Source organism: Gigantopelta aegis, chromosome 1 (assembly GCF_016097555.1).
Source record: "Gigantopelta aegis isolate Gae_Host chromosome 1, Gae_host_genome, whole genome shotgun sequence".
NCBI classification, from domain to species: Eukaryota; Metazoa; Mollusca; class Gastropoda; order Neomphalida; family Peltospiridae; genus Gigantopelta; species Gigantopelta aegis.
This window is the reverse complement of record NC_054699.1, coordinates 10,616,288-10,635,455: the sequence shown is the minus strand read 5'-3', so window position 1 is coordinate 10,635,455 and position 19,168 is coordinate 10,616,288. Positions and strand designations below refer to the sequence as shown.

Sequence of the window (19,168 nt, the reverse complement as noted above, 5' to 3'; positions counted from 1 at the left end):
CGATCCCTCTCCAAACCTCCCCCAAAGTTCCCTTGGCATTCCACTTCATGTCACTGCTCTCTCCCCCCATAAATGGAGTTTCTGGATCCGCCACTGCTAGTAGTGTCGTTGTATAAAACAAACGTTTAACTTAATCCATCAGACAGATAAAACGGGAAAATAAAAAGGGGCAGGGCTTTTTGTGGGGTTATTTTTCTTTTCTTTTTATTCTTTTTCTCTTCTTTTTTTTTTTTTTATTTATTTATTTTTTTTTTTTTTTTTGGAGGGGGGGGGGGCATTTTATAGTAGCCACACCAAGCTAAGTAAGGCGTTAATCATAATTGATTATTCGATCCTACGATCCATACTTCTCGGTCGGTATCTCTCTATCTATTTATCTAGCTATCTATCTATCTCACTCTCTCGTTTTCTCTCTTCCTCTCTCTCTCTCTCTCTCTCTCTCTCTCTCTCTCTCTCTCTCTCTCTCTCTCTCTCTCTCTCTCTCTCTCTTTATTTTCGGGGGTGCTGAAGAGTTGTGCTCAAAACGTATCGCACGATTTCGGTGCTCAAGTAGTATTAAAGGCACAGACCCTAGTTTCAGCCCATGAAAATGGACACTAAGTTTAGTTAATATACAAACCTGCAACACATTTGGATATAGTTATAACAAAACGAAGTCAAACTAAAGACTGCGATGTTTAAATGGGAAAATATTGTCAATAAAGCCATTATTTCTCAGACAAATGTTTTTAGAACTATAAAAAAACACATTTTGGGGTACTACAAAGACCTGGATGACCACAATCACTAATGAATATTCGAACATAATAAAATGTAACTACATACTTTTAATTTAAGATATCAAAAACGGCTTTAATAGTGAAAAATATGTCGTAGCGTTTAAAAAATAGAGTCTGTCACTTTAAGAAATTCAGGTTCTACATAGGACATTTACCTACAAGGTAGCCCCGAGATTCAACTCGAGTCTGAGATCCGAAAAACGATATAAGGCGTTGTATTGCATTACTTTTCGAAATATCACAAACTTCATCTGGATTGTAAACGTGAATTCGCCCTTAGCTATCTAACTTCAAAAGGTCCAGGTCGATAAATCGAAAATATAACGTTGATAATTTGATGGCTATTTCCGCGCTAATAATCAGCTAAGACTTAAACACGCTCACCTTGACACAAAGCCCGCAGGGTCTGTCCTTCAAGGGGAAAAGGGTCAGTAAGTCAAAGTTAAGCTAGGACATTTAGGAATATAGATATTTCAGACATTGCGCCTTTAAAATTGCCATCAGTCAATTATAATTATGAGATTATGATGATAATGAATGTGATGGTGATGAAGATGACGACGATGATGATGATGATGATGATGCAGATGACGATGATGATGATTATGATTATAATGATGGTAGTGGTGATGATGATTTTGATTTTGGTGATGACGACGATGATGATGATGACGACAGTGATGGTAGTGTGATGATTGGTGGTGATAATGATAATGATGATGATGATGATGATGATTATGATGTTGTTGATGATGATGATGATGATGATTGTGATGTTGTTGATGATGATGATTATGATGATGGTGGTGATAAAGACTTTGATTTTGGTGGTGATGATGATGATGATGATGATGACTATGACGCTGACGACGACGACGTCAATGATGATGATGTTCTCAGAAGTATTCAGTTATTAAAACAAGTGGTCTTTCTTTACAGTGTATATTTTTAGCGAATGATCTCTGGTTTGTTAAAGTTGCTCTATCGTCAGTGAATAGTTTCAACATGTTATAAATCGAAACAGGAATAGTGCTACAAGCTTAATATATTCAGGTATTTCTTTAAAACAAATATTTGTATCGTGAAGAAAAAAAAAAAAAAAACTTTTTATTTTAAAACGTAATTTATTTGTATTCTTTGTATATAATAGAACGAAAGCCCAGAAATGAAAAGGACTATTAAATCTATTTTGTCCGACAACACCTCAGCTTATTTCAAACTATATCAAATAGATATGTTACAAATAACTATTTTGACACTTGAACTACATACATGGAGAGGAAACCCACTGCCGCTATGGAAAGGTAAAGGTTACAATGGCAATTAATGTAATCTAGCCCAAAGCATATCGTAAACATAAATCTATTTTACGACAGTCACAAAGCAAAACTGTACATTTATTTCGGTGTGACAGGTGGGGGTTTTAGGGAGGGGGGGGGGGGTTATCGGAGGTTTGGAGGGGGGTTTCGGGGGGGGTATTTTTATTATTTTATTTTATCTATTATACATAATTTGCATATGATGAATATGGCGTAGAAATACGCTCGCCAGAGACCCCATTAAGAGAGGTTACGGGTGAAATTAAAACATTAGGACATTCTATTTTACATGTTGCAGGATTAATACGTCAGGACAATCTGTTTTACATGTTGCAGGATTAAAACGTCAGGACAATCTATTTTACATGTTGCAGGATTAAAACGTCAGGATAATCTGTTTTACATGTTGCGGGATTAACAATGTTCACGATAATGCAGCTTTAATTAATAACGGGCGGAATTAGTTCGGGAGACTGGCCTCGGTGGTTTAGTGGTTAAGCCATCGTAGAGTACTGGGTTCGCAGCCCGGTACCGGCTTCCACCCAGAGCGAGTTTTAACGACTCAGTGGGTAGGTGTAAGACCACTACACACTCTTCTCTCTCACTAACCACTAACAACTAACCCACTGTCCTGGACAGACAGCCCAGATAGCTGAGGTTTGTGTCCAGGACGGCGTGCTTGAACCTTAATTGGATTAAAGCATGGAAATCAGCTGAACTGAAATGAAAGTTCAGTAGGTAGACAGCTCGTCCGACGCTGTTGTGTCGTGGGATCGAACCCCTTCAGAGGACCCATTGGCTTTCTACGTTCTACGATTAGTATACCAAAGGGCATGGTATGGGCTGTCCTGTATAAAATGTATATGAAACATTCCTTACTGCTAACCGGCCTCGGTGGCGTAGTGGTTAGCCCATCGGTCTACAGGCTGGTAGGTACTGGGTTCGGATCCCAGTCGAGGCATGGAATGTTTAATCCAGATACCGACTCCAAACCTTGTGTGAGTGCTCCGCAAGGCTCAATGGGTAGATGTAAACCACTTGCACCGACCAGTGATCCATAACTGGTGCAACAAAGGCAATGGTTTGTGCTATCCTGCCTGTGGGAACCGCAAATAAAAGATCTCTTGCTGCTAATCCGAAAGAGTAGCCCATGTAGTGGCGACAGCGGGTTTCCTCTGTCAATATCTGAGTGGTCCTTAACCATATGTCTGACGCCATATAACCGTAAATAAAATGTGTTGAGTGCGTCGTTAAATAAAACATTTGTTTCTTTTTTCCTTGCTGCTAATGAATTTTAGACGGTAACAGGTTTCTCTGGAAGAGTTTATATATTTATACATGTATAACAATTACCAAATGTCTGACATCCAAGAGCCGAAGATTAACAATAAACAACATGCTCTAGTGATGTCGTTAAACAAAGTCAGCTTTAACGAGACAAAAAAGGGAGAAAATAGCATACGTACACAGTAACGTGGTGCGATTGTTCTTATTTTGTGAATCATGTTTCGGTTGCAGATTCCACCATTCCCATGTAAACTCATTTTGCGACCGGCACCTCACTGCGACTGCGTGCCTCAACAAGTAACTCGATACAGTTTCAGGGGCGGAACGTAGCCCAGTGGTAAAGCGTTCGCTTGATGCGCGGTCGGTCTGGCATCGATCTCCGTCGGTGGGCCTACTGGACAGTGTTTCGCTCCAGCCAGTACACCACGACTGGTATATCAAAGGTTGTGGTATGTGTTATCCTGTCTGGGGGATGGTGCATATAAAATACCCCTTGCTGCTAATCAAAGAGCGTAGCCCAAGAAGTGGCGACGGCGGGATTCCTCTCTTAATATCTGTGTGGTCCTTAATTAACCATATGTCCGACGCCATATAACCGTAAATAAAATGCGTTGAGTGCGTCATTAAATAAAACAGTTCCTTCCTTCGATACAGTTTCATAGAAACAGAACTGTGGTATATGGATTATAAGAGGGGTGTGCCTCTGGCTAATAATAATATAAACAGACCTGTGGTACATGGATTATAAGAGGGGTGTGCCTCTGGCTAATAATAATATAAACAGACCTGTGGTACATGGATTATAAGAGGGGTGTGCTTCTGGCTAATAATAATATAAACAGACCTGTGGTACATGGATTATAAGAGGGGTGTGCCTCTGGCTAATAATAATATAAACAGACCTGTGGCACATGGATTATAAGAGGGGTGTGCCTCTGGCTAATAATAATATAAACAGACCTGTGGTACATGGATTATAAGAGGGGTGTGCCTCTGGCTAATAATAATATAAACAGACCTTACGAAAACACTACTTGTATCTTGTTGGTTTTTAAATCGTTTCCACAGATTCGAGTTGCTAGCAGGTTTGTTTTGTTGTTGTTTTGTTGTTGTTGTTGTTGTTGTTTTTTGTTGATGTTTTGTTGGTTTTTTGTTTTGTTTTGTTTCTTGTTTATTTGTATTTTATTTTCTTAGTGTTTGTTGGGAGTTGGTTTGTTTTTTGTGTTGTTGTTCTTTGTTTGTTTGTTTTTTTTGTTTGGGGATGGGTTTCTGAGGTTTTATGTCTATTTGTAGGAACATACGTTTACTTGTTGTGTGTGTGTGTGTGTGTGTGTGTGTGTGTGTGTGTGTTAAAATAGGTAACTATCGACGTTTTCGCTCTCTCTCTCTCTCTCTCTCTCTCTCTCTCTCTCTCTCTCTCTCTCTCTCTCTCTCTCTCTCTCTCTGTATCTCTATTTCTCTCTCTTGGCTCTTTTGGTATTATGTTAACAAGGTGTACTGTATATTGTATTTGAGTACATTAGTCTATATCTTCACAAAACAGATAATTTCTGAACACAAACGAATCCGCACCTTTAAAGCAATGTAACGCCAGCCAACCTGCCCCCTACTCAGAGAGTAATGGGACCGCCACTGAAATTACAATAATATGTCGCTTGACGTGGCTTCTTGCGTAAAACACTTGACACGAGACTGGGATAGATTTACACCAGTTTATTGTTTGAGCGATAACCCCCGACCACGTATTATAATATGCTGACTTTAAAATTCCCGTGTCGCTCATTATAAGAATAACAACATGTACTATTAAAGGGACAGTATGTATTTATGCCCACAAAAGACTGTCAGGTCAAATGTCGGGAATTAACGTGCTTATATCAAATAAATGTTCAAGCACGTTTGTTGTGCATGCAGCGTCTGACTCAGGCCAGGCATTGTACCCAAAACAAGATTGGGGGGGGGGGGGGGGGGGCGTATAAAAAAATGGTAATTGCAAATTACAATAAAAAAAATAATTAGAAGTAAAAAAAAATAATTAGAAGTAAAAAAAAAAAAAAGAATTCTGGAAATTTTAAATAATGCCAAATATATTATTTATGAGCGTTAAGTAAAAAAAAATGTAAAGCAAATTGGACGCAATTTTGACTGTTCTCTGATAATAAAACTCCAACTTTGTAGCAGCGTGTTTTCGGGTAACGGGACCTTAAAGCTGCAATCTCGCCACACAATATTACATCATTTACTAATGCAAAATATACAGACAATTACACTTTTAAGAAACTCAGATTCGCCTAATCATATTATAACAGTATTTACTAATACAAAATATGAACACAACCACAGTTTTAATAAACTTATATCTCGCCTCAACATATTATGACATTATTTATTAATGCAAAATATTAGCACAACTATAGTTGTGCAAAATGCAAAAAGTAAACACAAATACAAGTTTAATACATTGAAATCTCACCTCAACATATTATAACATAATTTGGGCCTACGAAATAAATAATAAAGGTGTTTTTTTGTGTGTTTTTGTTGTTTAACGACACTACTAGAGAACATTGATTAATTCATCATTTGCTATTGGATGACAAACATTTGGTAATTTTGACACTAGTCATCAGAGGAAACCCACTACATGTTCCCTAATGTAGCAAGGGATCTTTTATATACACTTTCCCACAGGCAGGAAAACACATACCACGGCCTTTGACCACTTGTGGTGCACTGGTTGGAACCCAAAAAAAACAAACCCAATCAGTTGAATGGATCCACCGAGGTGGTTCAATCCTGAGACGCAAGCACCTCAAGCGAGCATTCAATAGATTGAATGCAATATATAAACACAACTACAGTTTTAATACGTCATGTATATTAAAATCTCGCTAAAAACATGCTATAAATACCATCAAAGAAAATAAATAGCCTTAGTTGTGTGCCCATGGCAGGGTATTTGAAACTAACTGGATATAAACACGAAAACAAATTAAATTGAAAAAATAAAAGACATGGGTTTTTTAAAACTCGAGAAATTGAATGTCGAATTGGTTTTAAAGGGACATTCCTGAGTTTGCTGCAAGTTTTAAGATGTTATCGACTAACAGAGACTTTTTAACGATTGTAATTACATATCAAATATATTTTCTCCATAAAATATTAGTGGCTGTATAGTATACGTGTTTCTGATCGTTCTAATATTTGTACTAGGTTAAATTTCATTTTATTTCATAAAATATTTTTTTTCGTACTTTGAAACACCCAGCATTTGGATAGAAACTATTAGTTCCTCCTCTTTCTCCTTCCTCTCCTCCTTTTTTTTTGGACCCCCCCCCCCCCCCCCCCCCCCCCCCCCCCCCCCCCCCCCCCCCCCATTGTAATTCTTCATTATTATTATTTTCTTCCTGAATTGTCCAAATGCAGGGCATCATTGAAAGGTCTATGACTTGTTGGTGTGTACATATATAAGTATATGTCACATAATGTGTATATACTGTATATGTGTATGCATATGTCTTTGTTTCCATGTGTATTATTATTATTATTATTATTATTATTATTATACGCCCATATAATTATTAAAGGGGCAGACACTAGTTTTTAAACACTACAGCATATTGTTCACTGTTAGAGCCGTTTATGATCACTGAAATCAAACATTACTTATATTTTATTCTTTAGATTATCCATTTCCGTAGAACCGAAGTGTTTCTTGTCATCCTGTTGTTTCTAATACCACAAAATTCATTTGTCATATTTTTAAAAAAACGCACGTGCCTTTGAGAAGTAGCGGTTAATGATTCGAGTTCTAGTCTATTTATTTTAAGGACAGTTCCAGGTTTTAACGTCACAGACTCTTCCTTCAATCTGTTGTAACTTTGTTCAAATGTGTTACAGGTGTGTACATTAACTAAACTTAGTGTGTTTTTTTACGAGTTAAAACTAGGGTCTGAGCCTTTAAACCGCTGTATATATGGATATATAGTGTGATCTGTAAATGTGGCAATTCATGAAATAAATAATTTAAAAGAGAAAAAAGTTGAAGGGACATACCCTAGTTTTTAAACACTAAGGCATATTTTTTTAAACTATTATAGCCGCTTGTTTTTGTAACTGAAATCATACTTTACTTAGATTTTATAGTTTAGTGGATCAATATACCTCTTTCACATTCCCATTGCGCATGTGCGCGAAGAGTAACGTCCCTTGCTGAATTGGACAGTATCGAGGCTATATACAAATTGGGGTACATTCGAAGTGGTTTTGGTCATCTTGGTGTTTCTAATATCACAAAATACATTCCTCATATATTTAAAAACACACGCACGTTTGAGAAGTAACAGTTATGAAGTCAAGTTTTAGTCTATTTTTAGCGGGTATTTCACCATTTCAAAGTCACAGACTCGTGTTTCACTCAATTGTAACTTTATCCAAATGTGTTACAGGTTTATAGATTAACTAAACTTAGTGTTAATTTTCACGGGTTGAAACTAGGGTTTGTCCCTTTAACGTGTTAAAGAACATTATGAAACCAATAATAATTTCATTCTTCTTAGATTTCTTTGAAATCATTAACCCAAAGCAGGTATGTTTTTAACCATTGTAAACTCCTAAATCTACCTCGGTGTCAGACAACACATATATTATACAGTAATCAATTTCCCTGCAATCAAATAGTCCATTATTTTCCTGTTAACACAAACAAATGAAAAGAACTGAATCTATATTTAAGAATACAGTACTTACAATTTTTTTGTCTTGATTTGTAATACGACACGACAACGTGAGAAAAATGAAAATGTTAAACTATTTTTGTGAACTACGTGTACGCAACACGTCAGCGAGACAGGCACCTCTCACACGTTTCACGGACGTTTCGCGTAGAGATATCTTAAACTCTCTAATAGCATCCAACTCAGTATAGTCTCCTTAATGATAATTCGGCTCTGTAGTAAAGCGGTGGGTCTAGGATCGATCCCCGTCGGTGGGCCCATCGGGCTATTTCTCGTTTCAACCAGTGCACCATGACTGGTATAGCAAAGACCGTAGAATGTGCTATCCTGTCTGTGGGGTGGTGGATATAAAAGGCATTTGCTACTAATGGAAACAAAATGTAGCGGGTTTCCTCTCTAAGAGTATGTGTCAAATTATCAAACGTTTGGCATCCAATATCCGATAATTAATTCACAGACCCTAGTTTCAAGCTTTGAAAATGGGACATACTTTGGTTATCTATAAACCTGTAACACATTTCGATAAAGTTATAATAGAGTAATGTTAAAATGGGGAAATACTATTTTTAAAATAATAGACAATAGTTCGTCTCCATAGCCGTTACTTCTCAGAGGTACGTACATGTGGGTTTTTTTAAATATCAAAAACTCATTTCGTGGTATTAAAACCGCCAGGATGACCACAAACACATCGGATGTACGGAAATGAAGAAGGAAGGAAATATTTTATTTAACGACGCACTCAACACATTTTATTTACGGATATATGGCGTCAGTCATATGGTTAAGGACCACGCAGATATTGAGAGAGGAAACCCGCTGTCGCCACTTCATGGGCTACTCTTTTTGATTAGCAGCAAGGGGTATTTTATAAGCACCATCCCACAGACAGGATAGTACATACCACAGCCTTTGTTACACCAGCTGTGGAGCACTGGCTGGAACGAGAAATAGCCCAATGGGTCCACTGACGGGGATCGATCCTAGACCGACCGTGCATCAAGCGAACGCTGTACCACTGGGCTACGTCCCGCCCCGTACAGAAATGAATAATGTAAACAATAAAATCTTAACTAATGTCTGATTTCAGTGATCAAAAACGGCTGTAATAAAAAATAAATTAAAAAAAGAAAGATGCCATAGTGTTTAAAAACTGTCACTTTAATAAAACAATATGCTTTAGTGGTGTCGATAAACAAAACAAACTTTATCTTTTTAGGTATGAAAACACCGTGTCTTACCTTGTAGTCGGATGTTGTCTCCACCGCGCGAGAGAATGGACTGAAGGACAAAACGACAATCTCTGAGTAAACTAGCGTCCACGTTTACGGGGTGAAGGCGGTTTGTGTCATCACATCGACGTATACACAACGTCGGCCACATCACGTACGCAAGTTTTCTCCAGCCGATTTGTCAGCTACTGATAGCCAGGCGGGCAAATAAGAACCGGGGCGTTTCTAACGAGCGGGTTTCAACATTTTTGAATACAACAAATACGACTATGTTCATTTGGATTGCCGATTATATGATAGCGCGTTCCACACATTGATTTATTAATCATCGGCTATTGGAAAAAAAGAAAGACATGTTTTATTTAACGACGCACTCAACACATTTTATTTACGGTTATATGGCGTCAGACATATGGTTAAGGACCACAATAGATAATGAGAGAGGAAACCCGCTGTCGCCACTTCACGGGCTACTCTTTCCGATTAGCAGCAAGGGACCTTTTATATGCACCATCCCACACGCAGGGCAGCAAGGGACCTTTTATATGCACCATCCCACACGCAGGGTAGCACATACCACGGTCTTTGATATACTAGTCGTGGTGCACTGGCTGAAACGAGAAATAGCCCAATGGGACCACTGAGGGGGATCGATCCCACACGGACCGCGTATCGAGCGAACGCTGTACCACTGGGCTACGTCCCGCCCTCGGCTATTGGATGTTAAACATTTGGTCATTCTGACATACAGTCTTAGAGAGAGAAAAAAAACCCGTTACTTTGTTTTCATTAGTTGCAAAGGATCTTTTATATGCGCCATCCCACAGACATGACAGCACATACCACGGCCTTACATATACCAGTCGTGATGCACTAGCTGGAACGAGAAATAGATCAATGGGCCCACCGATGGGGATCGATCCTGGACCGACTGCGCATCAGGCGAGCCCTTCACCACTGGGCTACGTCCTGCCCCACCCACACGTGAATACATTACACGGCATACATATAAACACACGTGAATACATTACACGGCATACATATAAACACACGTGAATACATTACAAGGCATACATATAAACACACGTGAATACATTACACGGCATACATATAAACACACGTGAATACATTACACGGCATACATATAAACACACGTGAATACATTACACGGCATACATATAAACACACGTGAATACATTACACGGCATACATATAAACACACGTGAATACATTACACGGCATACATATAAACACACGTGAATACATTACACGGCATACATATAAACACACGTGAATACATTACACGGCATACATATAAACACACGTGAATACATTACAAGGCATACATATAAACACACGTGAATACATTACACGGCATACATATAAACACACGTGAATACATTACACGGCATACATATAAACACACGTGAATACATTACACGGCATACATATAAACACACGTGAATACATTACAAGGCATACATATAAACACACGTGAATACATTACACGGCATACATATAAACACACGTGAATACATTACACGGCATACATATAAACACACATCTAATTAATTAACAGTCATGTTAAAGCCGCACACCCTAGTTCCATCCAGCGAAAATAAATTATAATTTGGTTAATCTACAAACCTGTAACACACTTAGATCACGTTTTTATCAAATGGAGTGAAAAAGCAGGTTTTATATCGATAAATACCATGGGAATCCCCATGTCCCAATTGCTTGAAATAATTTTGAAAGTTAGTATTCTGATGTCACCGGTAGATGTCGCTTGAAGCACAACAATGCCTACGTCACGACAAATTTCACAGACTTTGGGGTGCGTTCGTTTTAGTTCTCCTGGACTTGTTCCAACTGTTCTGTCCTGGTCTTATCCCTAGAGGCACTGATTTTCCGGAATCGCGGACGGAATCGCGGAAATACCTATCTGAAACAGAATTCCCTATTTTTTTTCAAAAACATTATTTAACTTTAAATAGCGCATTTGATTAATTACAAATTATTTTTCGAACTAGAAACTATGGACACCGACATCTGCCTGTGCTACGCTACGACACTAGTACCTTTGTATGTTACGCCAAATGTAGAGTATCTAGACGTTTTACCAGTCGTGTTTTCTTCGCTTATTCCCGGCGATTTAACGGGAAAAACCGAACATTGTGAGCTAAAATTGTCCGATATTTACTCAAGTGAAAGATATGTTATGTTTGCTTATTAATTTTTAACATTTGCGGCATTGCCATATTTCCGATCTCACAAAGGAATGCAGTAATTGCATATTGTATGCCAGGCTTTGTTCAAAATAAATTATACAAGGGAAGTGGTTTCTAGTGTGATCGTTTGTAATTATTTTCCCGATCATATCGTAAAGAAAACCGAAAATGTCCGAAGTCTGTGTCGTGGCGTATTCGTGTTTAAATTTAAACCAAAAATAAATACAAACTACTGACATGTTTTACCTCATTGCATATTTATTTTACACCATCAATTAATTGCGCGGTGTGTGTGTGTGTGTGTGTGTGTGTGTGTGTGTGTGTGTGTGTGTGAAACAAAAACAGAATTTGTTTAATACTGAAACGGAAAAAAACGGAATTTGTAACATTATGAAACGGAAAAGGGAAAAATCTGAAACGGAAAATCAGTGCCTCTATATCCCCTCTCCAGATATCGTAAGACTTAGCAAAATTATTTGCTTAAGGGTTTGTAACGTTTTGTATTGAGACACTTACTTGTCTGAACTTTATTGTTACTGAAAATGTTCACGAACTGTGAAGAAAAATCTCACAAATGAACAACAAATCGGATGTTTATTGCGCGAACCGTGCACGAGAAAACAAACCGAACCAAAATGATAACGGTCACGTGATATACCAACGTCTGTGACATTGAAATGGAAATATCCCCTCTAAAAATAGATTGGACCTCGCTTGCTTAACGGTTTTTTCTCGACAACACGTTTTGTGAAAAAATGCAAAAAATGCATTTCGTGGTTTTACAAACATCAGGATTACCAAAAAGCACATCAGGTGAATGGAAATGTGTATTCTAAATAATAAAATGTAAGTAAAGTGCAATTTTATTTGTGAAAAATGGGGTTTAATAGCGAAAAACAACGCCGTAATGGTTAACAAATAAACGTAACTAGGGTGTGTCCCTTTAAAACATTAATAAAACAGTCAAAGCTGATTAATCTAGAAATGTTCATATGGGGGTGGGGCATGGGTATGGTATGAGTGGAACGTGTTGCAGTGGGTGGGGCACGAGGTGCGGTCGTAATAGATCGCCATTAACGGGTTGGTTTTGTTACTCATCCTATCCAGTGCCTCACGATTCGTAAATCAAAAACTGTGGTATGTGTGTGTGTGTGTGTGTGTGTGTGTGTGAGAGAGAGAAAGAGAGAGAGAGAGAGAGAGAGAGAGAGAGAGAGACAGAGACAGACAGACAGACAGACAAAGAGAGAGAGAGAGAGAGAGAGAGACAGACAGACAGAGAGAGAGAGAGAGAGAGAGAGAGAGAGAGAGAGAGAGAGAGAGAGAGAGACATACAGACAGACAGACAGACACACAGAGAGAGAGAGAGAAGGGGGAGGGGGGAGGAGAGAGGAAGAAAGCATAGGCGTACGGGCTCGAATTAAACGAAAATGCCCGGATCTGAATAACAACATTTATTCATATTAGCATTACTACCAAACAGCTATATAGGGTTACAGACGAATCACTACGCAGTTTTACATGAAACACAACTAATTTTTTTAGTATAGATTGATGGAAATAAAATGGTAACAAGGTCTCAAGTTAGCACATTTTGTCCGAATATGTCTATAATGTTTGCCCGAATTTGAGGTTTCGCTCAAGCATTAGGGGGACATTTGCCCATACCGCCTGCCCCCTGTCTCGTACGCTTACGGAAGAAAGAGAGATAGCGGAAAGAGAGATACAGACAGACAGACCGAGAGAGACAGAGAGAGACAGAGAGAAATAGGGGAAGGGAAAGAGGTTGAAAGAGGGATAGCAAAAAGAGAAAGGAAATGTTTTATTTAACGACGCACTCAACACATTTTATTTACGGTTATATGGCGTCGGAAAAGAGAGAGAGACAGGGACAGAGACAGAGAAAAAAGGGGGAAGGGAGAGACAGATACAGACACAGAGAGACAGGGAGACAAACCATCTGTTTGTATGTAGCCCCATTTTTTAACTGATCATAATTTTTCATTTTCAAATGCACAACATGGACACCAAGACGGATTATATTAGACAATTTACGGCAGTTCGAGAGACGGCATGTGGGTGGATCTCACGCCTAATGGAACTCGATATATGATCTACATGAAACGGTAAGTGCCGTATTCATTAACAGCATATGATAAACAAGATGTGTTCATTAGCCGTCATTAACACGGACATAAACATAAACGTAAACATCAACGTAGTCCAGCGGTAAGTGTAAGTAAATTAGATCAGGGTGGGATCCAGATCGGGATGTTGGAGATGCACCCGCTCCCATGCACTAAATATGTCTTCTCGTACAATACATGTATGAAGGAAGGAAATGGTTTATTTAACGACGCACTCAACACATTTTATTTACGGATATATGACGTCGGACATATGGTTAAGGACCACACAGATATTGAGAGAAGAACCCCGCTGTCGCCACTTCATGGGCTACTCGTTTCGATTAGCAGCAAGGGATCTTTTTTATGCACCATCCCACAGACAGGATAACACATACCACGGCCTTTGATGTACCAGTCGTGGTGCACTGGCTGGAGCGAGAAACAGCCCAATGGGCTCACTGACGGGGATCGATCCCAAACCGACCGCGCATCAAGCGAGCGCTTTACCACTGGGCTACGTCTCGCCCCTATACATGTATGACGACTACACTGAACATCTAATAGACCTGCAAATTGCCGAGTTTTGAATTGGACGAAAACGCGAGATGAATCATGAACCCGTCTCTGTAAACAATCACAGGTGGGCGGGACGTAGTCCAGTGGTAAAACGTTCGCTTGATGCGCGTTCGGTCTGGGATCGATCCCCGTCGGTGGGCCCATTGGGCTATTTGTCATTCCAGCCAGTGCACCACCACTGCTTGCAACATGTATGGGATACATGTAAAAAAAAAAAAAAAAAAGTACTCAAATTATGTGCGAAACCAGGGGTGTTGTAAAAACATCTGGTTATACCGAAAATGAGCCATGGATGGTACCATTTTCTTCAGTTAATACTTTGAGGTAGGGGTTGTAGTACTGATATATATGGGTCATAGGTTGGTTGATATATTGCATATATTATGTAGTGTTTTTAAGCACAAACGTTAACATCGTCGCCTATGGGATTTTATTTGGTATACACACATGTAGTACAACCTGTAACCGATGTTCTACTTTCACTTCGTTTTCCGCGAAATATATGACCCAGATCACGTCTTGAGTTGGCTCGACCGTCTGTTCGTATTAATTTGGCCTGGAAATAAGGTAATCTAGAGTTTTGACAATAACAAACGTTTCGTTCTTGTAGTACGATTGACTTTAGGTGTGTTTAGTTTAAATAACAAGAGAGCGATTCTTACCACGTAGTCGCGAGACTAACGACTCTAATATACACAGGTAGGCCACGTCACGAACCGTGACCACTATGCCGTTAGTAGGTCAATGTAACACCACTAATATAAGTTGTTAATACCAACCACAAGTTCAGTTTCTAGAGTATGTCGCATGCGCTCGCTAACAACTTGTTTGATATCTGCCATTATATATATTGCGTTATTTATTTATATTTGTTTTATGGAAGTAGTCGCCGCGATATTATGTGTTGGACTATACCAATTCAAATCCCATAGGCGACCATGTTAACGTTTGTGTTTAAAAACACTATATGCAATATATCAGTACTACAACCCCTACCTCAAAATATTAACTGCAGAAAATGGTACCTTTCATGGCTCATTTTCGGTATAACCAGATGTTTTAACAACACCCCTAGTTTCGCACAAAATTTTAGTACTTTTTTTACATGTACCCCATACATGTTCCAAGCACAAGGCTACTTGACACAGTGGTACTAGATTAATTAAAATTGTATACATTTTTAGCCCAGATGAAACTAATTTTGTTTACAACCAACACACTCACATTTATAACCAATCATAGGACTTGTGGTGTTAACTTCTCTATCAAAAGTTCGGTGCACCTCGAACTTTGACCCAGCCGGAAATTAATTGGTATAGTGCTACCAGTATGTTTCCCCTGGCCACCATTGTTTATCATGTGACGTGGTGAAGCTTTTCCTTAGTTACCTATGGCTTGATCAGTAGTGAATTGAGTCAACTTTAGACTCGATCATTTATAGCAGTTAACGGGCAAGATGACTAAAACGTGTTGTGTAGTTGGTTGAATAAATCACTATTTTTTTTTTTTAAATGGTTCAAGCATGTGCAATGATTAAAAAAAACGTTCCACATTATACCTTAAATAAAATACACAATTACATTTTTTTAAAAAGACACCCAACGAAACGGATGCACACACATTTCCTCATTTCTTGAATAAAGATTGTACTCCTTTTATGTGGTCTTAATTTTTCATTTAATCTAATTATATAATAATAATAATAATAATACAAGTTCTTGTTTAAACTTTTTTTTAAAAGTCCTTTTTTTGCAAATGTGTCTCTAGCAGGCCCACATGACGAAAATATACGGGGTTTTTTTGTGTTTTTTTTGGTCTTCTTCTACTCTTTTTCTATATATATGGATTCTTACCCATCTCCCCAAGACTGTCCCTACTACTAGATATTTTGCCCCTCCCCCACTTCAGATAACGTTCCTAAACGTGTAGCCTAAATGTACATGTATTAAACAAAAACGGAATATTTATATCTCTGGACTAAATTAATGGACTAATAATGTGTATTTACTTGGGTGCAGAGGGTAAATGTGTGTGCCTTTATATATATATATATATATATATATATATATATATATATATATATATATATATATGTGTGTGTGTGTGTGTGTGTGTGTGTGTATGTGTATGTGTGTGTGTGTATGTGTATATGTATGTATATATATATATATATATGTATGTATGTATATATGTTACAGTTAATCTGTATAATCAGGTATTATGTATATTACCTGATTTTTTCACCTAATATGTATATTACCTGTTTCACTCAGGTAATATGTATATTAGCTGAAAAAATCTGGTAATATACATATTACCTGAAATATACTTCACTAATTTATACAGATTACCTGAAACGTGCAGAATGGTATTGACAAGTCTTTAGATCAATGTAGACCAAGTTCTCAGTTCAATGGTGTTCTCTGTCACCAGCAAAATGGATCTAGAGGAGACTTTCAGGCGTTCGCTGTACACGAGCTATGGAGAGAATAAGTGTATCTTGCTACCTAAGGAGGAATACATTAAGACTGTTGGCGAGTTGTTGGAAGCCACCCAGGCACCCAAGAAATCACGGCGTCAGTTTTACTTGCTTAAGAAATATAAACTACTGCAGTGTGGGGACGTTCAAAAGCTCATCAGAAAGAAGCCAAACCAGGAACATCCACTGTACTTCGCTACCATCGAGGAGACCTTTGACATCATCAAGCGCGCCCATATCGCTACTGGTCATGGAGGACGAGACAAGATAATCAAGGATATCAACAAAAAGTACGCCAACATCACCCAGGATGCTATTACCTTGTTCAAGTCCATGTGCATCGAGTGCCAGAGAAAACGGAAAGGGACAACTACCAAGGGAATTGTCGTCAAACCAATCCTGTCTAAGGACTTCAGTTCCAGAGCGCAAGTTGACCTCATCGACATGCAGTCTATGTGTCAAGGTCAACACAAATGGATCATGGTGTACCAAGACCATTTTACCCAGTTCTGCATCCTGCGTCCTCTCACTTCTAAGCGTGCATCGGAAGTAGCTTATCAGTTGCTGAACATCTACCTTCTGCTGGGAGCCCCTTCAATACTACAAAGTGACAACGGGTCCGAATTCACAGTGCAAGTTATCACTGAGTTGAAGCAGATGTGGCCTGAGCTCGTCATTGTTCATGGGAAGCCGAGACACCCCCAGAGTCAGGGTTCAGTGGAAAGAGCCAACTGCTACATAAAAGACATGTTGATTGAATGGATGAGTGACAATGACACACGGGACTGGACTGTTGGACTCAAGTTTGTGCAATTTCAAAAGAACTCAAGCCATCACATTGGAATCAAGCGTTCTCCCTTTGCTGCTCTGTTCGGTGCCGATGCGAAGGTAGGATTGATATCATCCAGCCTCCCCCAAGATGTCATTGCAAGGTTGCAAACTGAAGACGACCTCCTGTCTGCAGTATCCCATCCAAACCCAGTCGAGCAATCCAGCGAGGAAGCAGAACCTGTGCCAGTCTCACCCATCTCTGTACGTCAGGAGGAAATTAGGCTGCAGAGAGAGAGAGAGAGAGAGCCAGAGATGCCCAGTTCCAGCAGGCAGGGAGAATGGTCAAACGAAGTCGCATTGTGTTTTCTAGTGTGCAAATCGGAAGCAATGTGACAGTGCCCATTCCTTCAGTTGACAGAGGATGTGCAGATCCTAGGAACATCATCGGAGTTGTGACAGAGTCCAGTGACAACGAGTTGTATACAACTGCTGTAAAAGGAGGAATATTGGATCGAAAGAACTCTAGAAACCAATTCGATGTGTGTGCTACGACCTTGTATTCACCCAATGATGTCTGTACAGATAAGGACATTTCCCTGCGTTAAGATGCGGTGGACAAGGTTTCACAAGATGTAACTGTGCTGGAAGTAAGAGGTGTCAGACAAATCGATGTAAATGCTTCAAAGCCAGATTAGTGTGCAATTCCCGCTGCCATTCCAGCCTGCCGTGCATAAACAAAAACTGTTGTTGATGAGAACTTTGACTACATTGATCAATAGACTTGTTTTGAACTGAGAACTTTCACTACATTGATCAATAGACTTGTTTTGAACAGAACTTTGACTACATTGATCAATAGACTTGTTTTGAACTGAGAACTTGGACTACATTGATCAAAAGATCTTGTTGTTTGTTCTGCAGTAGTGTGTGTGTGCTGTGTGTTGCAAATGGTATGTGTTTTGAGCCAATAAAGATTGCCAGCATATTATTGTTTATAGTTATTCATTCAGTCAGTCAAATAACAACCTTGTCAATACCATTCTGCACGTTTCAGGTAATCTGTATAAATTAGTGAAGTATATTTCAGGTAATATGTATATTACCTGATTTTTTCAGCTAATATACATATTACCTGAGTGAAACAGGTAATATACATATTAGCTGAACAAATCAGGTAATATACATATTACCTGATTATACAGATTAACTGTAACACATATATATACATGAAACAAATCAATCAACTCCAATCAACTCCAACTCCATTCCACAATCAACTCCAAGTAAATATAAATATTTATTTTGTTTACACTTAAATAGGCCTTTCACTAATTTGGGTTTTTTTGTGAGTTTTTGTTGTTTATTTGTTGTTGCCTTTTGGGGAGCTGTTGTTGTTTTTAACATATATATAATGAAAATTAGTGGAACGAAAACATTGAAATTGATTTAGCATTATTACGACCTATTACTGTATATAAATACCAGACATAATAAGTATCAAGAAGTTGCCTTTTATAGTTGAGAAAGTTTCATGTTTCAAACATACCACATAAAAACTGTGAAACAGACTATAACTCTTATTTGGTATTACTTCTAACGGGTGTTGGTGGGGGTGGGGGGGTCTGGGGGCAT

The 19,168-nt window shown here is 38.6% G+C and overlaps 1 protein-coding gene across 1 annotated transcript; it reads left to right on the top strand.

Moving 5' to 3' along the window:
* The first annotated feature begins 16,723 nt into the window (after positions 1–16,723).
* LOC121366095 (KRAB-A domain-containing protein 2-like) lies at positions 16,724–17,929 on the top strand. Its single transcript, XM_041491639.1, has one exon. It carries the CDS (start codon positions 16,724–16,726, stop codon positions 17,927–17,929), a length of 1,206 nt encoding a protein of 401 aa, XP_041347573.1.
* Positions 17,930–19,168: the final 1,239 nt, after the last annotated feature.